Source organism: Ictidomys tridecemlineatus, chromosome 3 (assembly GCF_052094955.1).
Source record: "Ictidomys tridecemlineatus isolate mIctTri1 chromosome 3, mIctTri1.hap1, whole genome shotgun sequence".
NCBI classification, from domain to species: domain Eukaryota; kingdom Metazoa; phylum Chordata; class Mammalia; order Rodentia; family Sciuridae; genus Ictidomys; species Ictidomys tridecemlineatus.
In genome coordinates this window covers 35,320,897-35,341,661 of record NC_135479.1, presented here as the reverse complement: position 1 = coordinate 35,341,661, position 20,765 = coordinate 35,320,897, and the positions used below count along the sequence as shown (strand labels likewise).

Genomic DNA, 20,765 nt, shown 5'->3' with positions numbered 1-20,765 from the left:
TCCTGGGAAAGCTTACATCCTCAGGTGGGGGACGAGTGGCCCAGATAGAGGCAAGAGACATCTCCACTTCTCAGTGACATCTGCCTGAGGCGGGGCTCCTAGCTGAGAGGCCTCAGCTGGGAGGATTCTGCTACTGGAACTTTTCAGTTCAGCTCTACCTGAAGCCTGACCATAGAAGGAGAGGAAGGAAGACTTTGCCAGGTAGGTAGAGTGGGAAATCTCAGGAGGCTGAAAGAGTGAGGAGGTAAGACCCTGACCTACTCCCAGGGACTGCCTGTGGAACAGCCCCCAAAAAGAGGTGTGACTTAAATTGAACCTTCCATATTGATGGGAGGTCTATGCCTCTTCCTGCCAGGGGAAGAAGGCAGGGGGATAGGAAGACCCCATCTGTCCATGGTTCCCTAGCCATATGCCCCTGCCCCCCCCCTTTTTTTTTAAAGAGAGAGAGAGAGAGAGAGAGAGAGAGAGAATTTTTAATATTTATTTTTTAGTTCTCGGCAGACACAACATCTTTGTTGGTATGTGGTGCTGAGGATCGAACCCAGGTCGCACGCATGCCAGGCGAGCGCGCTACCGCTTGAGCCACATCCCCAGCCTTCCCCTACCCTTTGAAGGCCATAATTTGTTGCTGTTTCCAAGTGCCTCCCCCTCTGTCTTTGTACACTCAGTGCCAGGGTCACATTCCCAGGGGTCCACAAGTGACCCGGACCTGTGGAGGTGCAGCAGGGAGCCCCAACTGGAGAGAAGACACTACTCCCAGTGATACAGGCTGCAAAAGACAAGCTGCAGATCTGGAGTTCAAAAAGACCTGGCTTAAGTCCTAGCTCAAATAATTTCTAGCTGTGTGACTTAAAGAAAATGACCACCCTGTCTGAGCTCTCTCATGGGGGTACCTACTTCTTTGGGCTGTTGTGAGGCCTAGAGCAAACTGCAGAAGCTTTGTGATCTTAACCCCACAGAGGGCCAAGACAGTTCTTTTTTTAAAGAAATATTTTATTTACATTTTAGTTTTCTGCAGACGCAACATCTTTGTTTGTATGTGGTACTGAGAATCGAACCTGGGCCACAACCATGCCAGGCGAGCTTGCTACCGCTTGAGCCACATCCCCAGCCCCCCAAGACAGTTCTTAACTTCCCTCATTGCCACCAGGTCAGAGCAGCTAGATGGCTCTGTTTCGCTCCGAAATAACCCTTCTGTACCCATTTCCCCATCAGAGATGCTCTCATCTTGCCTTTAGACCTGTAGCAGGAGGTTAAGGTTGAGGTTGCCAAGGTCTGGACCTGCAAGGGCCTGAGGGTCCATCCTCCTCCTGCCAGGCCTCTACACTGTGATTCCAAAGCAAACTCAAGAGAGGTTCAAGGGGTTTAACCAGGGCTCACCCTTCAGTCCTGGACTTTGCTCCGTTGAAGCACCTGCCTTCCTAGGCAGGCTCTGCTCCGCTCCTCCCTCCGTCCCTCATCCTTGACTTCAAATAGGGCGCTCATTCCCAGAGCGCTAGCCCCGGGCTCCACACAGCCTCTGCGTCTGGAGGCCTTGGGGGACCTCGGCGCTGCAGGGACCGCCCCTCCGAGGGGATTCCCAGGGTAAGGATCCGAGTGGGAGGGGGAGAGGGAAGAGCCAGGCTGGGGCAGGCCGCAGTCGTGTTCCGTGGCTGCCTCCGGGTTGCTGTCCACCCTGTGGTGCTGAAACTTATCACGTCCCTCACTTAAGGCCTCCACTAGGAATCCGACCTGGACTCCAGAAAGGCCACACCGGTCCAATAACCCTTCTGAACCGTTGCCTCAATAATTCAGGCCACTGCTCGTTTGATCAGAATCACCTGGGAAGGTCAAGCTGCCCGAGTGGCTCAGCGAAGGTCATGGTCTGAGCAGACTCAGGCAGCTAGGGAGAGGTGGGCAAAACTGAAGCCATGCTTTGTCTTGGCCCCGGTAATTATTCACGCATTCTGAACATAGTCCCTGTCCACTAAAGACCTGTCCTGTGAATTGGGGAAGCTGGGTAGCTGGGCCCGGGAAGCCTTTCCCCAGTTTCCAGGGACTCAGCCCTTTTTACAGCATCTAAGCTGTACAGATACTGTTAATTGCAAGACAGGAAAGAAAAGCCCTGGGATCCCTCCTATGCGTCTTTCACGAACTGAATGTCCCTCTTTTACCCCAGATTGTGTGGACATTCCTGTTCCTTGCTTCCCAACGTCTTGACAAGGAGTGAGGTTCAGGGCCAGGTTTTTGCCTCAGAGGGTGTAGGTGTCAAGGTTGCCCAATGAATTGAGCACGACTATAGCGACCGTGATACTAGGTGAGATTGGGTTTTGTTGTTTTGTTTCTTGTTTTTTGTTTTGTTTTGTACGTTTTGTTTCTTGGTTTGGTTTGGTTCGGGCTTTTGCGGTGTTGGGGTGGAACCCAGGGCCCTGTGCATGCTAAGCAAGCCGTCTGCCACTGAGCTGCACCCCCAGCTCTATGACAGGATTCAGGGAAGCTCCAGGAGGCGGAGTCTAACTCTTCAAAGCCGGAACCAGTTCAGAAAAGAAAGCCCCAAAGGCACAGGAGCAACCAGAAGGCCATGCGTGTGCACTCGACTGAGAACTGAGGGACCGGTCCCACCTTGCTGCGGACGTGCTCTTGCGCAGTGTCCCAGGGCTTCCTGGAGTCTTATCAGCTCTGGGTGCAGTATCAGATAATAAAGGTAGAAGTCAGACCAGCAGGTGCTGTTCAGCACATCACAGACGAGCCAAGCCTGCAGAAAGCGCCCAGCTGTCACGCCCAGCACTGCCAGATAACGCGGGCTGAGGCTGGCTCAGGTGGAGAGGAGTTTGGGGCTAGCCATGGCGCACCATGCGCAGGGCTGCCACGAACCGCGCACCACTGACCCGATTGCTAGGCAGCGCGGTAAGCAGAAGGCGGTGGACGTTCGGGTAGCCTTGACGCCGGCATGCATCCTGGGACTCCTAAGCTGCGCCTTGGAGGGCTCAGAGGCGGCCCTGGCTTAGCGCGGTGGGCGGCGAACAATCTCCGAACATTTCCCGCGACAAAGCAGAAGCTGCGCCAAAAGAGGGCTCTACAAAGGGCTGCAATTTCACAGGTTGTTCTTTTAAGACATTGCCCAGATGCTCCCCAGACAGTCCTGGGAGGGTGGATTTGCAGCCAAAAGACAGACACTCCAATGCATTCCACCCTCACTCCATTGTATGCTACACAATAAAATGTGGAGCCTGTTGTTCAAAAATTAAGCATTTCACGACAGCAGAGCATTAAGCCAAGCAGGGGCCTTCAAAGTACAGCCGTCTGCAATTGCACAAGCCCTACACCCCATGAAGCCACCTGCCCCAACCCATCCCACAGAGGCTTCATTAAACTTTAACTACATTTCTTACTCTGAAAGAGGCAGCCCTTTCCCAGTTGCCATGAGGAAGGAGGAAGAGTAGGTTTATCAGACCCTCACATGTTCCTGTAGATAACCCTTATCAGATGCACAGGTGATCTACCTGTATTTTCTGGGTACACCTCAGCTGCTTTCTGCAGCTCTAATAAATACTTCCATCCTGCCCCACACCTGGAGAAGGAAGTGGCTAGGCCACCTTCTTCAGGGGACTTGCTACTTCATTCTCATCTGCTTCTTTCTTTTAAGGAGGCTAAAGTTCTGGGTATCAGAGATGGTGTGATTCTAAAGATTTTTTTTCCAACTCTCTAAATTCTATTTCACTGTTGTGAAATGATACCCTACTCTCACTTGGAAAGGAAAGAGTAAGGAAGGACCTACAGTTAAAACGGAGAACTTCCAAACTGTAAAACAACCCCAAACTGTTGGAAGAGCAAGAACGGCAGAGGGCGCCCTTGTGCAGATGCATTTTTTTTCCTAATACCCTTTCTACCCTGCAAATCTACCCAGAAACCCCTACTCCCCACCACCACTACCACCACCACCATCACCACCACACAAAGTCCCTATGTTACATACATCAGAGGTCAAAGAGTTAGGACTCCAGGCTCAGATACTCCACCTGGCTTTCAAGGGACCCTCACAAACTTTTTTACTTTGACTTCACCCCATTTCATGAACTTACAGTAGCTCTGATCAATGAGGAGCTGGAAAGAGGAACTGGGATCCCTTCTTTCCTTCCTTGTTTTATGGCCCTGTTCTTCCAGTGGGAAGATGTTCTCTGCAGTTATTTATAATGGTAAGTACATTGATGACACACCTGGTTATAGTGTGGAGCCACAAAATCACAGTTGAAGGCCGTGCAGTAACATGACCTCATGTTTGCACTGTTTTGTGAAGGTTAAAAAGCAGGAGACTAAATTGTTCATGTTGTCATTGGTGTGTTTATATATAGATAAAGACTGAAAGGGAATATGGAAAAATTAAACACAAATTAAGGTGCATATTTTCTTTCTAAATTAAAATACCAAATTGTTAAATGATTGCCTCTGGAAGATAAAGTCATCGTGATTCATTTTCCTCCTTCTTTCCAAATGCTCTACAATGAGAAGGTGTTATTTGAATGACTTTGGGGGAAAAAAAAAGTTTCAAACACACACACCAGAAAAAGCCTGTTTTCTTAATGTTGCCACAACGTTCACTGAGGAATATGCCCTCCCCCAGCCAGGGTGCCTGTGTGGTTCTTCTTTTTCTCCCCACATGATTCCCCCTCATGGCCCTTTTTAGGGGGTCTCTCTGTCACAAAACCAGAATGTGAATGAAACACTTGGAAAATCCAAGGAAGCTCTGATCCCAGCCTCCTGCCTGAGCTCTTATGGCTAAGAGCTGAGGAGGAAGGAACAACCATTAGGAGTGTAATTCCTACGCTTTCTGTGGGGCAGGAACAGGACTTATGTCATCTCCATTGCTGGATTTTTCTGTGTGTCATACTGCTTGTTCCTACTTCAGAATGTTTGGGGGCAGAATTTCTGCTAATTCCTCTACCATGGAAGGCTCTATGCTGACCCAGTGACAGCCTCTAGCTTGGTCATTTTTTTTCTCTCTCTCCCCCATCCCTTCTTCCCCTCATTCACCAAACAGACCAGAGGAATAATGTAGGTGTAAAGAGGAGGGAGAGGGACTGCAGCCTCCATGGGTGGTGACCAAAAAAGAAAGAAAGAAAAGAAAAGAAAAACTTTCTTGCTTTTTCTGGAATTTGGCAGATCCAGCCTGGGGAGGGGTGGAGACCACACTATTGATTAAGTCTGGTTGGGTGTGGATTCAATGTCGACATTCAGGGATACAAAAGCTGGAATCTCCATAAACCTTTCCCTGAATCCTCTGCTAATCAGTGAAGACTCTAAAAGTGCAGAAAACAAGGACAGATGGAGGCTGGGGTTCCGTAGGAGGGAAGCAGGAGTGCGTTGGAGAGGTGAGACAGCATGGAAGGAGCAGCGGCAGGCGGAGGCAGGAGACCAGGGTTCAGATCCCACCTCTGCTCTCTCTTTGTTGGCAGTTGGCCCCTCAGAGCCTCAGCTTCTCTTCCGCAGCTCAGAGAAGTCACTTAGGATCCCTGTTTCCTTTGGGGGTTGAGTGTCTCTTTCGGAGGACGTTTCCTGGCCTAGAAGATCAGGGTCTTGCTGGCTGTGGTGGAGCACAACTGCAATCCCAGCGACTCCAGAAGCTGAGGCAGGAGGCGCTCAAGTTCAAGGACAGCATGGGTAACGTAGTGAGACCCTGTCTCAAAATTTAGAAAAATAAAAAATAAAAACAAAAAGGGCAGGGGATACAACTCGATGGTAGAGCAGCCAGGAATTTGATCCCCAGTACCCCCGACATACACACACACACACAATCAGAGTCTGGACGTCATACCCCCTACCAAAGAAAAGATCAGTCCAACTTTCTTTTTTTTTTTTTTTTTTAATTTTTTTTTTAAATGTTTAATTTTTAGTTCTCGGCGGACACAACATCTTTGTTGGTATGTGGTGCTGAGGATCGAACCCGGGCCGCACGCATGCCAGGCAAGTGCGCTACTGCTTGAGCCACATCCCCAGCCCAATCAGTCCAACTTTCTAATCCAAAAAATCAAGTCCTGTCTGTCAGGTGCCAAATACCTCTCCAGTCTCATCTCTCACCCTACCTCCATGGCTTTTCTCATTCCAATAACCCTCTCCCCTTTTTATTTCCTCCAGTGCTGGGATGGAACCCAAGGCATCCTGTAAGTTAGGCAAGCAGTCTACTACTGAGCTACCTCCTTTAGCCTCACTTGTCTTTTTTTTTTTTTAATTGTTTGGATGGACACAATACCTTTATTTTATTTGTTTATTTTTATGTGGTGCTGGAGATCAAACCCAGTGACTCATAAGTGCTAGGCAAGAGCACTACCACGGAGCCACAACCCTGGCCCAGCCTCGCTTGTCTTTGAAGACTCAGCTCATGTCTCATCTCCCTTAGGAACCCTTCTCCAGTCTCCCACCCACAGATTGATTTAACTGCCCCTTCTCTGGTTTTCTGGAATATTCTGGGCATAACTCCATTAACAACTATTAATTACAACTGAAGTTTATTGAAGTTTATTGTGCCTGGACCTCTACCAGGGTTTTTACCCAGTACCATCTAATTGAATTCAAACCATACCCATGTGAAGGGGCTGTCTTTATCCCCATTTTCCTAGTCAGGACTCTGGGCTTGAGGGAGGTGAAGGGTGAACACTGGGGATGAAAACCCAAGGCAGTGTGGTCCCCAAACTGTGCTAGTCTTCTTACATTTTCTGCCCACCCTCCACCCTGAACACAAGAAATGGTGGTTTTCTGTTTAGGGTTGTGTACTTGACCTTCCTTTGACCTATGAATAGAAGTGCAGGGTCTCAGCTCCTTTTGCCTCTACCTCATGCCTGTCATTGTCCCAGGAGGGGCTGAGTCCAAATCTCACATTTTCAAATCTATACATTTGAAGTTCCCTTCCTTCCCTTGGGAACCCAAGAAGAGCCTGAATGTACCAGGGATCCTCCTTGGTCTAGACTAGTGTCCCCTCCCACTAATACACATTCATACCCACCTAGGTTTAATCCAGGTAAGGGACCTCTTCTCAGAGTTCATGGTCACATGTGCCAATGTGCCAAGCCCTGGGTCCACCTCCCTCAGGCTTTAACTCATTGAACCTCACAGCCAACTATGAGAAAGATAATAATAGTATGATTTCCATTTTACAGATGAGGGAAACTGAGGCTCAGCCATGAATCCTAGAAAAGTAGGTGGAGCCAGCAGGGTCACTTGACTCTACAGTCCTTTAGCTTCCGCACTGCCTCCCTTCTGATCTAGACAGGGCCAAACCAGGGAGAATACTAAGAGGACAAGGATTGTGATTCATCTTTCATCACCCCTGAGCTGTTGGCCACACCCAGGTACCATGAAGTCAGTTGTGAAAGGCTGGGCAGGGCAGTCCCTGGCACACAGCAGGTTCCCAGTAACTGTTTATTGGCACAGGTCACGGGGCAGGGGTTATCACCTTCATTTTATAGATGAGGAAGTTGCAATCAGAGACAAATAGGGAAAGTTGCCCAAGGTTATCCCTGAGTCAGAGGAAGAGTAAAGACTTGAACTCAGAACACTGAGTTCAGGACACAGTAGACCTTGGGCTAAGAAAGGGAAAGGAGGCCACTGCAGGGCTGGGACACTGGGCAGGGCTTTCCCACTCAGATTTTTCAGGATGACAATTTTATGGGTCCTGTAAGTCACTGGGACATGTCCTCATCCACCTCTACTCTAATGACTCTAAATCAGTCCTTGTCCCTTTCAGGGAAGTTAGGCTCCAGGTAGTCCAGACACTGTGACAGGTGACTGGTTTATGGTAGCCCAAGACTGGATCTGGGGCTGGGAGATAATGCTGGGAAGGTTAAGACAGGAATGGGGAGCCTTCCACGTGCATGACTCCAATGTCAGAGACGCCAGATAGATGTATCCCCTGACTATCCACAGCACCATTCTCAGCCTCTGCAGTGCCATCATTAAGATGCATCTGTGAGGAAGTGCATGTCCAAACCACACCCACTAACTCAGAGGGACACCCCCACAACCTGGCCCAAAAATATACCCAGGGCCCTCCCACCTTCCTCTCCCTCAGCCCCCACCCTGCAGTGCAGTGGATTTTGAAGTGTGTCCAGAAGTTACTGATCAAAGCCCCTTAACTGTATCAAGTCTCACTCTTGTCAGGCAGTTGGTCTGGGTCTTAGGGACCTTCTGGAATTTTTTTTTTTTTTTTTTTAATGAAAGGAGTAGTACTAGGGCTTTGTGCATGCTAGGTAAGCACTCTATCACTGAGCTATATCTCCAGCCTTTTAAATTTTTATTTTGGGACTAGGACTCCCTAAATTGCTCAGGCTAGCCTTGAACTTGCGATCCTTCTGCCTCAGTCTCCCGAGTTGCTGGGATCACAGAGATAGGCACCACTATGTCCTATGTCCAGCACGGAGTAGTCTTAATTCCCAGGGACAGGCTTCTTTTTTCAGACCTATAAACACAAATTCTTCCCTCCACAAAGAAGCTCCCTAGAAGAGGGTGTGGAATCCTTCCCCTGACTGTTATGCTTCCAGGTTGGTGATTAAATTCTAAAACAGTGTAGAAATTCTAAGCCTGATTTAGACACCCCCTGTAGGATCAAAGCTGCTCTGTGAGGCTGTATGATCCTGGGCCAGAAGAGTCAGCCATGAATCTAACCAAGGAGGAAGCCCCTATGCCTTGATTGTTCTGGGGAGGTCAATCCCCCTTCAGTAGTCCCTAACCCAGTTCAAAGGCTGGTAGAGACTGGGAGATTGGCAACGGATGGGGAAGTGGCTGGACCAGAGAAACAGGGCTTCCTGTTGATGGAGGGGTCCACTGGCTGATTCCCTGTCCTTCCCCCGCACCTCAATCTGAGCTTCCTAAACTTCCATGGAAGCCCTCACCCCGTGGAGGTGGCTGGGGGGAGAAGGACCACCTAAGAGAGGACACAAGAGACCACTGCTTGGATAGAGAGGACAACTCCATTTCCCCACATTTTGGGACCTCCTCCAAGGAAAGGAGGACTTTCCCTGGACTCTGGAGATCCTGGCAGAAGGAAAAACTCTGGGGTGGATTCAGGCAGACTCTGCTCTCTTCTCTTCCTATCTTGTCTATTGTGTTTGGGGGACCTCAACAGGACCTAGCTCCTCCCTTCAGACACCCTCGGTTTCTCCCTCATGGAGTCTCTTTTGCAATTCACTCCTATCTTCTGTCCCTTTATCCCCTCTCCCAGCTCTGGTCATCACATAAACTCCCGGCAACAGCAGTTTAGGGACAGCTTTGTTTTATATGGGAAGAAGGGTGTTTGGTCAGCTTAAAAGTTAAATTTGCGGGGGTGGGGGCGGGGTGGGGGCTGGGGTTGTGTGGCTCAGCCATAGGGCGCTTGTCTAACATATATGAGGCACCGCGTTTGATCCTCAGCACCACATATAAATAAATAAAATACAGGCATTGTGTCTACTTACAATATAATATTAATAATATAATATATATATATAAAGTTAAATTTGCATCCTGGGAGGAAAAAGAGACGATACACAGAGAATCAGCAACCACTGCCTGAGAGACAAGAGAACCTTCCTACTGAGTCACCGATTCAACAGTTTTGCACAGCCTTTAACTCGCCCATCTCTCCGAGGTTATTTCCACCCACCCCAACCCAAGGCATTCCAAATACCCACTTTGAGACCCCTGAGCAACGGCTGGCATCAAAATGATGGTAGTGGAATCTGGGGCACTCACCCCCGTGGATCAAGTACCTTGTGGTGTCGCTTCCCTGTTCTCAAACCTGGGATAGGGAGGGAGCGGAGCAGAAAAGGTGTTGTTTCTGAGCCAGAGGATGTGGGGTGGGTGAGGGGTCCTGGTGCACCCGGCAAAGGGTGACGAGGCGGGGCGGGGGACGGGGGAGAGCGGAAGATTTCAGATCGGAGACTGGACACGGCGAGGGGAGGGAACGACCCGCCAGGGGGAGGAGCCGCCTCCCGACGCCTGCTGTCGGGGCTCCCTCCCGTCGCGGCTCAGCTATAAAACCCTGGGCGGCATGATCGCGACACCCCCACGACACACACGCGGGATCCTTGGTGCGCGACCCCGGGCTTGGCAACTTCTTTGCTCTGGCGCATCATGTGGCTGCTGCTTGGTTTCCTGTCCCTTGCCACTGCCGGGCCCTTGGCTTACGCAGGTGAGCGCGCCTCAGGAAGCCCTCGGGTGGCCCCTTTTGCTCACCTCGCTCTGTTCTGCTTCAGACGCTCGCCGGCACCGGCTGGTGCACTCCGGCTGCGCATGGGCCGGGTTGCTTGTGCACGGAGCTGTGTGCACCCGGAGCGGCTAGACTGAAGCCAGATGGGGCCCTGCGCGAGCTCGTGTGCGCACACACGTGTCCGCTGGCCGGTGCCGGGGAGTGTGTGCAAGCGTGTGAACTATTGCGGTGTGTGTGCGCGTGGCCCGGCGGCCCACGGCGAGGCGGGTGTATGAGTCTGTGATAAGGAAACTTCCCGGACCCGCCTCGACGCACGCCTCCTTTTCTCACCTTAATCTTCCTTGGTCTGTCCGTGTGTGGCCGTCCATCCTGCCGCAGCTCAATGCTGGGGCTGGCACTGACCCAGGGACAGCAAGTGGGGGTACATTTGGGATCCTGGCGTTTCCCTCTTCCCACCCTGGGTTCTTTGCTCCGAGGATTGTAGGCTTCCCTTTTCTCCCCAATCCCCAGTGCTGGATTTGGATCCCGGCGGGGGTCACCTGGAGACCCGAGGTCCCGGCTGAGCCGGTCTTTCCGGACAAGGTGATTTTCGTTTAAAGATTAATGGTGAGGCCGAGCTCTTAATTATTCGTCTAGGTGGGAGGTAGCAGGAGAGGCGTGTTAATATTTGATAAGGAGCTAAAAGCGCTTTCAGTGGCTGGCACCTGCTCTGCTACCCCGTAGCCCTTCACAGGAAGACCTCATCTGCCAGTCCCCAGGCAAGTTACCCCTGGGATGTTTCTTGGGATCCACCCTGGCCAAATCTTCTATGTTCTCTGTTCTTGGAGTCATGGAGTGAGGGGCAAGGGTGTCCTCAGAGGCAGAGAGGGAGAGAGTGTGTGCCCTTTGCAGGAAGGACTTAGCTGGCCGAATGGGTATGGGGATGAGCGGCATCTTGCAGCAACTTCTAGGGCCCCTTCCCTGGGGAGGAGGAAAGAGGAGGCAGAATGTAAAAATAAATTCATTTGTGGAGTTGGGCATTTCAAACCCACTAAGCAATGGGGCTTAGTAGGAAAAATACCTATTTGCATTTAATTTGGGAGCATTGCAGTTGTATGGCCTTGGGTGAGTCATTTAACCTGTTTTTTACTTTGCAAAACAAGGAAAGTAATTCTGACACTAGGTGTTGTTCTAAAGTTTGGAGTAAGGTTATGGTGTGCTTGGTGAAGGACCTCGGAATGTGATAAGTGCTGCCTAGTGATGGTTATGAGGCCAACTGGTTAGAACCTATCTCAGCTGACCCCCTTGCTCTAACTGGGCTCCCTTTTTTAGCAGAGATTGCTGCTCCCACAGGTGGGGAAGTAGTTAGTTCAGTGCTGAAGCTTGCTACACATGTACAAAGCCCTGGGTTGGCTCCCCAGTTCTAAAAAAGAAAAGACCCAACAAACAAACAAAAATCCCAATCAGATATTTCTTCTCCCATTGAGAGAGAGGGCAGAGAGAATATTGGCCCCCATCAGAGCCCCAGACCCCTGGCCAGGAGGTGTTGAGACTTTGCCCAGGACATACTTGGGTTTTGCTGAGCTAGTTTCCAAGATTCCCCCTTCCCTCAGAGAGAGAGAGAGAGAGGGTGGGGAGAGCAAGGTCCATTAGAGCTTCTTTTGTCATTTCTAAAGAAGGGAGTTGGATAGTAGGTAAGTTAAGGTGGGGGACAGTATTTGAGTGACTAGGTAAGATCTGGTGCTGGGAGCCAAAACCTGAGTAGGCCCTCTTCTCCCCAGACCCTCTTGCAAATGTCCTGAGACAGTGGGCTGGTAATTTTCTGCAAGTGTGGCTCTTCCTTTAATTAATACAAACCTGAGCTGATTGGTGCCCTGCCACCTCTGGACTGAAAGCCAGCACCCCACCCTCACTCCATAGACACAGACCTGACCCCTGGCCTTGGTCTCATCACCATTATGTTTTCTTGGCTTCTGCCTCCTGAAGAGGGTAGTTACAAAAGTATTCAGCCAGGCAGGTCAAAAGTCTCTATGATTAAGAGAGTGGATCAGAGGTCACCACTACAAACCTAAGAGCAGTAGCCAGAGCCTGGGAAAGGCAAATTCTTAGGAAAAGCTAATCCTGGACCAGATGGGCCACCAGAGAGGTGGTGTGGGGCTCTACCCTTCAGAACTGGCTCCCGAGAACTCTGGCTTGGGCATGGTTTCCTGAAATAACTCCTCTTGGTCATCCATCGCAGAGGAGGGGCTGGTTCTCCTCCAGAGGCTTCTTCTGCCTCCAAGACTTCTGAGGGGTGGGGATATGACAGGATGATAAGGAGGCGCCTGTCTTGGTGTGAATGACCGCTGGTCCTTCATCTCATAGCACAGGAACCCTGGTAGTAGCACCTTCTGTCGCAGGAGGGGGATGGGGCTCAGAAAAGTGAACTGCATTTCTTGCAGAGATTAAGCTAAAGGAGGAGCAGGGCTGGAAGGCAGGAAAACAGACTCAGCTCCAGACTCTGCCTACCCAGGGGTGGGGGCAGGGTACTACTCAGTGTTGAGCAAGTGATTCCTTCCCTGGCACTCCCACCCAACTGAGAGAGAGAGAGAGAGAGAGAGAGAGAGAGAGAGAGAGAGAGAGAGAAAGAGAGAGAGAGAGAGAGAGAGAAATGTTATGCCTTCAGGAAGGGGCTTTAGGGGACGTAGCCAAAGCTCTTAGCAGAGTTGACCCACATGGGGGTTCTCCTGATGCAGCAGCTGGAGGTGGGGGGTTGGCCAGAGGGGAAGACACTGCATTTCTAAAAAAAGGCCATGCCAGCAGGGTAGCTGGAGAACTGGTCCGCAGCTGGGAAACTTGAAAACCCAAGCAGCTCATGGGGGTTGGGTTGGGGGCAGCTTCCTGGGGCGCTCACTCTCCTGGCCTAGAAATTCCCCCACCCCCACCAGAAGCGTGGCTTCCTCCCCATTCTGTCCCCCTTCCAGGGACTCCTTCCCAGGCCTAGATCTTCCAAAAGGAGATGAGCTTGTGGGGGAGCCCAGGCAGGAAGGGAGCGGGTATGTGCTCAGAGGCTGAGCGGGGAGCAGTGCTTTTCTTAGGAATTTCCTCATCTCTGAGTTCTTTCCAATTTGCTCCATGTGTCTCCTTTCCTGTCCCTCCTTGGCTTTGGCCATCTGCTCACTGACAGGGTGGGGGAGGGAGGCAGGGGGAAGGGACAGACTTGTCCATGGGACTTGATTCAGAACTATACCATCCCTCATACAATTCTCCCCACAGCCCGATGGGGTGGGTGTGTTACTCCCACTTTAGAGATGATAAAACTGAGGCTCAGAGAGATGAAGGAACTTGCTCCTAAACCCACAAGCTCCTGAGCAGCTCAGCCAGAACTCAAGCATTAGATGCAATGCTTTGTTCTTCCCCTGGGACAAGTGTGTTTTTCTTTTTTGGTGGGACTAAGGATTGAAGGCAGGGCCGTGTATGCTAGGCAAGCAGTCTACCACTGAGCTACATCTCCAGCCCTTTTTATGATTTTATTTATTTTTTTTTAATTTTTTTTAAAAGAGAGAGTGAGAGAAGAGAGAGAGAGAGAGAGAATTTTTTAATATTTATTATTTTTTAGTTCTCGGCGGACACAACATCTTTGTTGGTATGTGGTGCTGAGGATCGAACCCGGGCCGCACGCATGCCAGGCGAGCGTGCTACCGCTTGAGCCACATCCCCAGCCCTTTATGATTTTATTTTGAGGCAGGGTCTCAATAAGTTGCCAAGGCTGACCTTGAACTGGCGATCCTCCTGCCTCAGCCAACCCGTATCATCCCCTAATTGATGAGATTACATGCCACGATGCCTATTTAAAAAAAAAAATTTTATATATATATATATATATATATATATATTAGTTGTTGATGGACCTTTGTTTTATTTATTTATGTTTATGTGGTGCTGCAAATCAAACCCAGAGCCTCACACATGCTAGGCAAGCGCTCTACCACTGAGCCACAACCTCAGCCCCCTCACCCTTTTTTTAAAGCTTTACTTTTAGAGCATTTTTAGGCTTACAGAAAAATTGAGCTGAAGGCGTGGAGGGTTCCCACAGGCCCCCTCTGTCCTGCACATAGTTTCCCTGATTATTCACGGCTTGCATCCATATGACCAATGTGTGGGGCAGCATTTCTTCAGACTTACTGGAGTCTTCCATTTTCAGACAATGGTGTGACGGTTTAACCAAGAATCTCTCTGAACAATACTAGGGGGCATTCCAGGCAGGGCTCGCCCAACCTCCTCCCTCCCCTCCATCAGCCCTGGGATGGCAACTAGCAGCTCCCATTCTCCTCCTCCCCTCTCACTTAAACTTCCTCCCAGGTTCAGGGAGGGAATGAGGGAGGGAGAGACTGATGACCCTTGGGTGGAGAGGGCTGAGGTAAGCTCCAGGGATGGAGCTGACAGTCACAGGGGGGCCCCTGAGGATGGGGCCCTAGGCAAGATGACCCGGATGAGCAGTCCTTGGGTAGGTTGGGAACATTCCTGGGTTTTCTTATCTTCTCCTTTCCCTGGGCTGTCACATGCCGCCCCCCCCCCTGCAGGGAACATTCCATCCCACCCCAAGGGAATGCTTCAACCCCAGGGACATTGCCCGCCTCTGATCCTCCTGTGTACACTTGGAGCTGTGTGCACGTCATTCACATGCCCTGGTACAGAGGTCTGTGCTCACAGCTACTCTGACCCAAACACAGGCCTCACGCTCTTCCTCTCTCTGCCCCAGAGTCACATTGGTGCTACGATGTTCAAGTCAACTGCTCTGCCAGCTGCCTTGGTGAGTACAACCAGTCTTGGGGACAGGCCCTGCTGCATGGTAGAGTCCATTCAAATCAAAATGGAAGTACCTCCCCTGGGGGTTACTCCCTCCAGGGAGGTGAGGAGGATGAGGGGTGACCATAGGCCCCTGTCAGCCATCTGTTCCTTCTCAAATACACGCACACTCACATAGAGTGCTTTTGCTGGTACCTCCTGTCACTTAGAGGGTGAGTTCCCTGGGAAATAGGTCAGCAGCAGCTGTAAAGAGACAACACAGTGGGTCATTGGAGAGCTGGGTCTCTTCCAGTGATACCCTTTCTGGTGGGAGATGGTTCTTGGCTCCTTTTTTTTTTTTTTTTTTATACTAGGGTGCTTTACGACTGAGCCATACCCACAGCCCTTTTCATTTTTTATTTTGAGACTGAGTCTCCTTAAGGTCACCCAAGCTGGCCTTGAACCTGTGATCCTCCTGCCTCAGCCTCCTGAGTCACTAGGGTTACAGGCACATTCCATGGTGCCTGCCACTTGGCACTATTTATTCAAATCCTGACCAGTTTCCCTCGGGTCTGCCATCTTCCTGCCCTGCAGTGTTGAGTGACTGCCAGTGCCACCCCACTTCTTCCCCTGCAAATCTGGGGGTTGATGTCCCCAGGGTGTGGGGAGCCAGGCTCCCCTGGGGGTTACTTCCTCCCTCTCGCTCCTCAGATAATGCTGTGTCATGTTTGAGGCTCCTTTCACGGTGGCTCTTTCAGGAAGCCCCGCTGCATGGCTTCCTAAGTCATCTCCCCTTCGGTGACTTCACACTTCTAGTGCTGCCAGGAAGTAGGTTACCATCAAAGTTCCCACTTTATAGTTGAGAACGCCAGAGCTCAGAGAGGGATATGCCCAGCGTTGCCAGGTTACCCCTACCACAGCCACCAGCAGGCAAGCCTGTTCCCACCTTGCACCAAGCCCCTGGAACTGGCCTCCCTGACTTTGCCTGTGGTGGCGCCTGAACTCAGTGGTGTGGAGGTGGCCCTGACTCTCCACCCCCTCCCCGCTGCTCAGGGCCTAACCAGTGGGGTGGAGACTGCCAGAAGAATCACCAGTCCCCTGTCAACATCGTCACCAGGAAGGCTGTGAACCAGAACCTGGGACTCTTCTCTTTTTCTGGCTATGATAAAAAGCAAAAGTGGACAGTGGAAAATAATGGGCACACAGGTGGGTCTCAGGGGGGCTGGATGGAGGTTAGAGGACTAGAGGACTGGGACAGGCATAGGTTTCTGTTGCAGGGACCCCCGAGGCCCTGAGAACTGGGAGGGAAGGGATGCTCCAGGCCCCAGTCCCCTTTGCTGAGGAGGGGAGGGGCCATCAGAGAGGACTTTCCCAGAGGAGGGACGCTGTAGCTGTTGTTTGGGCGGACCAGTCTGGGGTGGGGGAGGGACCGTTCCAGGAAGAAGGGACGACCTTTGCAAAGGCATGGAGGCGTGAAGCAAGGTGTTCAGGGAGCTGCGAGCAGTAGTTCCGTGCGCATGGAGGACTGAGAATAAAACCAGGAGGGGCGGAGCACGGCCAGGCCAGGTCACCCAGGGCTGAGGAGGTTGGACATTACCCTGACCAGGCCAGGGCATCACAGAGGGGGTTGAGGCAGAGGAGAGACCAGGGCAGAGTTGCATTTTGGGGCAGTGGGGTATGTGCAGACGAGGGGGAGGGAGGCAGGGAGGCCAGCTAGGCATTCCCCGTAGGGTCTGGGGCTGCGTCACCCCATCTAGGCCCAGGACTGGAGCTCAGGGAGTGGAGGAGGTAGGAGAAGGTCCTGGCTGGGTGGAATTGTCATTTGGGGCTGGGAGAGGCTGAAAGGAGGCTGGTACAGGGACTCGGCCCCTTCCTGTGTCCCCCAGTGATGGTGTCGCTGGGAAGTGAGTCCAGGATTTCTGGAGGAGGCCTGGCTGCGCCGTACCGGGCCACGCAGCTTCACCTGCACTGGTCTAAGGAGCTGGACAGGGGCTCGGAGCACAGCCTGGACGGGGAGCGCTTTGCCATGGAGGTGAGGTCTTTTCCCAACGGGTGCCTCAGCTGGGCTCTGGGTGTGTAACCACGGTGGGCAAGGGGGTGTTCTAGCCCCCTCACGGGTCCTCTCTCACCCTTTCCCAGATGCACATAGTACATGAGAAAGAGAAGGGGACCAGGAGCAATGAGAAGGATGACCAGACTCCTGAAGACCAGATTGCTGTGCTGGCCTTCCTGGTGCAGGTAGGACTCCCATGCCCAGTGCCCAGCGAGCCGGGCGTGAGGAGAGGCTGCTTAGAGGCCTGGGGGAGGCAGGCCGATGCCCCCCAAGCCAGAGAGGCACTCAGAGCCTCAGTCCTGGAAGCTGCCTCTCCTCCCCCAGATCAGAATGAGCTGGCAGTCACTAGTGGCTGCCCAGGTCCCCTGCCAAGCCCTCTTCCCTTCTATTTCAGGAGGGGGACGAAACAAACCAGGGTTTCCAGCCCCTGGTGGAGGCTCTGTCCCATATCCCCAAACCTGGTGAGTCTGGATGGGGAAGGAGGGCAGGTGAGAGGAAGGGCGGGGGGGGGGCAGCTGGCGGTCAGGGTGAGGTGTATAAGGGTCTCTGACCCCCAATCCCAGAGATGAGCACCACGATGAGGGAGAGCAGCCTGCTGGACCTGCTGCCCGAAGAGGAGAAGCTGAAGCGCTACTTCCGCTACCTCGGCTCGCTCACCACGCCAAGCTGCGCTGAGACTGTGATCTGGACTGTGTTCGAGGAGCCCATCCAGCTCCACAGGAACCAGGTACCCAGTACCAGGGCAAGGTGCAGCCTCCCACCGCCCAGCTCCTCAGAAATCATGCCTTGGTTTGTCCCCAGAGGTCCCCTGAGGTGGGGATGCCCAGGGAACGAAGTCCATTCATTCAATCTTTGGACACTCCATGGAGCCGACAGATGAGGAAGATCCGACCTGTTTCTTTCCTGCACTGAGGGTTGAGTGGAGGCTGTGAAAGGGGGTGATCACAAAAGGTTCCCAGAAAAGTCAGTGGGAGTCAACCCGGCTGGTGTCCTAGGGAGAGGTGTCAGCTTGGGGGAGGGCCTGGGGCTGGCGGGTAGTTGCTCAGTGGCTGGAGGAAACAGTTCATTCATTCAGAAAATGGTATCTGAGCCTCCCTAGTCCACTAGCCTCTAGTAAAGCCCCAAGGACCCCAATTGCTACTCTGTGGTACTTTTGTTCCCCAACATTGATTCTAAAGGTGTGGTCCCTGGACTAGTGACATCATCACCAGTAGCAATCTGCCAGAAATGCCAGTTCTCAGGCCTTAACCCAGACTGGCTGAATCAGAGATTCTGCGGGGTGGGGCCCATCTGGAGCCCCACAAGCCCCTAGCGGATGTTAATAGATGTCAAGAATGAGAATCCCTGTGCTGCAGTAAATAGTGACTGTGGTAGCAGTGATGGCAAATCCTAGCCCTTCAAAATTGTGAGTTAAAATAATGGAAACTTAGCCCCCTATCAATGCTAGGTAATTTGCTACGTCCCTTGTTTCTTTCATCTTTATGACAAGACAGGCTGGAGAGTTAATGATTCTGAGCACCTTTTTCCTAGTGAGGGCTTAGAGAGGTGAGGTGACTGGCCTGAGGTCACACAGCAGGGAGCGTGGCTCCACCTGAGCCCAGTGCTTTCCTTCCACAGATCCTGGCATTCTCCCAGAAGCTGTACTACAACAAGGAGCAGACGCTGGAGATGAGTGAGAACGTCAGGCCCACGCAGCGCCTGGGAGATCGACAGGTGTTCAGGTCCCGGGCTCCAGGACAGCTGCTGGCCTTGCCCCTGCCCACCCTATTGGTTCCCACACTGACCTGCCTGATGGTTGGCTTCCTCCGGTAACAACTCGGTTCTGGACTTACAACCCCTAACCTCAACCTTTAGAGGACCTGACTTCCGTTCTTATGCTTCCCAGACTGGACTTTGAAGATGATTTAAAATATGGATATATTTTTGGAGAAACCTTTCTGAAGTCTGTTTGTTAGCTCCATCCAACAACATATCCCCACCTGTTTCTAGGCAGGAGACTTCAGGCCTAGAGATTTCTTCCCCACAGGTACCACCCGTTACCCCCATCCCCTGCTTCTGTGAATTCCCTGTCTACATCCCGCCCGCTTCTACTCTGGCCTCAGAGAGTAGAAGGCACCATGGAGCACAAACCCACCGAATGCTGGTGGAGTTTCAGCCCCATCTGTCCATCATACAGTTGGAGGATCGGAGACCCAGAAAGGAGAGGCCAGATGGGGGCCACATATCAGGGCCAGGCCAGAACTGACTGAGGCACCTGGCCAGGTGGTATAGTGTAGGGTAGGGTGGGTCACAGGGAATTCATTTGTTTGCTCAAATATTTCTTGAGCATCTATGTTCTGTGCACTGGGGATATGGTAGGGAATAAAACAGACGAAAATACCTGCCCTCCAGAAGTTCACAGTCCAGTGGAGGAGAGACTATAAATAAAACAGACACGTTGCCTAGGACATCAGGAGGCAGTGAGTTCTGCGGAGAAGGGCAAATCGGGGAAGGGCAGGTGTGGTTTATGAGGGTGTGGGGGAAGGGGCATCAGGAAAATGGGAGGGAGGCCAGGGAAGGAGGCCATCTGGAGACAGCCAGTGTTCAGGCTTTTGAGGGAGAAAGAGAGCCTGTGGGAAGCAGCAGGGAGGCCAGTGGGTGGAGGAGGGGAAAGCAGAGCCACGGAGCTGGGTGTGGAGGGAGTGGAGTGGCCAGAGCATTGGATTCTAGTAGGATCCTCTAATGCTGGAGCCTCCGGAGAGTGGAGGGTTCGAGCTGTGGGACCTGGTCCGCTTGCATTGTAGAGCTGGCTGGAGAGGGGGACAGTGGAGCAGGGGCCAGTGCCCAGGCTACTGCCAAAGCCCAGGAGCAACACTGGGCCAGCAATGGGATGTGAGGGAAAGAGGAACCCGGACATGTCAGGGAAGAGTCCCCAAACAGCACCACCATGGACACTGTATCTTTAGTATTTTCTTTTCACCCTCCTAGAGCCCGATGAGGGAGACCATAGGAGGCAGGTGGGGAGGGGTTGGTCCCTAAAACCAGGAAGTGGGAAAGAAGGGACCCACAGGTAGCCTGAGGGGCTCTGGGGTCCCAGGTTCCTCATCCTGGGCAGGGCTGGCTTTTGGAGGATCATGAGCCTTCACAAGTGGAGAAGGGAAAACAGGCCTTGTGGAGAGATTAGGAGTCCCAGGGGCCAGGGCCAGGGCCAGGCTGTGCTGGCTTGGGGTGGGAGGACCCTCTGGAGTGGTTAGCTACTCCCCAGGGAGCAGTTAGTTAGCTACTCCCCAGGCCAGGCGTGCAAGTGAGGAGGACGCATGAGTCCCAAAGGCCTGGCTGGCTATGGACCTAGGGAGGGCAGCCAACTGGAGAGGGTGACCTGTGAGCCTTCTCCCATGGTGACACCCCGAGCCCCTGGCCACCTCCAACTTAACCAGGGGGAGAGAGAAAAGAGCTGCTCTCCTTCTTCCCACCCTCTCCTCTCTTTTCCATTTTTGATCAAGAAGAAGTACCCTCCCCCTTCCCCAGTGACCACACGGCTGTGAGGGGTGGCTGTTGTCATGGCAACAGAAGGCAGCCTGGGTTGGCAGGGTGTGTGGGGACGCTGAGATTGTTCTCCTATTGTTCCCACGCAGCCAGTGGGGGGTCCTCCCCAGGCTCTGGACTCTGAGGCCAGAATTGCCCCTCCCTTTGACACCCCCAGCCCCAGTCTGGTCCCTGCCCTCAGGTTAGCCTCCAGTGAACAGTGCGGCAACAGAACCAGGAGGCCCCAGCTCTTTGCAAGAGACTTGGCTTTTCCCACCCCCAGCAGAAGCACAGGACTCTCTCCGG

General features: G+C 52.3%; 1 protein-coding gene and 1 long non-coding RNA gene across 6 annotated transcripts; one reads left to right on the top strand and one right to left on the bottom strand.

The window, feature by feature from the left end:
* Positions 1–466: 466 nt before the first annotated feature.
* Positions 467–10,742, bottom strand: LOC120884143 (uncharacterized). Of its 2 annotated transcripts, none has more exons than XR_013436173.1 (2): positions 10,487–10,742; positions 467–5,653 (listed from the first exon to the last, which is right to left on the bottom strand). It is a non-coding gene; the product is annotated as an uncharacterized LOC120884143 (long non-coding RNA). The 2 variants fall into 2 exon arrangements; XR_005726399.2 differs by lacking the exon at positions 10,487–10,742 and adding an exon at positions 9,717–9,905.
* On the top strand, positions 9,935–19,402 carry Ca4 (carbonic anhydrase 4). 4 transcript variants are annotated; one of them, XM_005321536.5, is made up of 8 exons: positions 9,935–10,138; positions 14,877–14,927; positions 15,956–16,108; positions 16,789–16,934; positions 17,042–17,140; positions 17,350–17,416; positions 17,519–17,682; positions 18,573–19,402. In XM_005321536.5, exons 1-8 carry the CDS (start codon positions 10,081–10,083, stop codon positions 18,765–18,767), a joined length of 933 nt encoding a protein of 310 aa, XP_005321593.2. In that variant the 5' UTR covers positions 9,935–10,080; the 3' UTR covers positions 18,768–19,402. The 4 variants fall into 4 exon arrangements, with proteins under 4 accessions (XP_005321593.2, XP_077898494.1, XP_077898496.1 ...); XM_078042368.1 differs by lacking the exon at positions 9,935–10,138 and adding an exon at positions 10,814–10,914; XM_078042370.1 differs by lacking the exons at positions 9,935–10,138; positions 14,877–14,927; positions 15,956–16,108 and adding an exon at positions 16,154–16,487.
* Positions 19,403–20,765: the final 1,363 nt, after the last annotated feature.

What these genes read in the sequence shown, in the direction of transcription:
- Ca4 (XM_005321536.5), top strand. Translation starts at nt 10,081, where the DNA reads ATGTGGCTGCTGCTTGGTTTCCTGTCCCTTGCCACTGCCGGGCCCTTG. An exon ending in CGGGCCCTTGGCTTACGCAG is followed by an intron (nt 10,139 to 14,876) that starts GTGAGCGCGCCT and finishes TCTCTGCCCCAG; the next exon opens with AGTCACATTGGTGCTACGAT. An exon ending in TGCTGGCCTTCCTGGTGCAG is followed by an intron (nt 17,141 to 17,349) that starts GTAGGACTCCCA and finishes CTTCTATTTCAG; the next exon opens with GAGGGGGACGAAACAAACCA.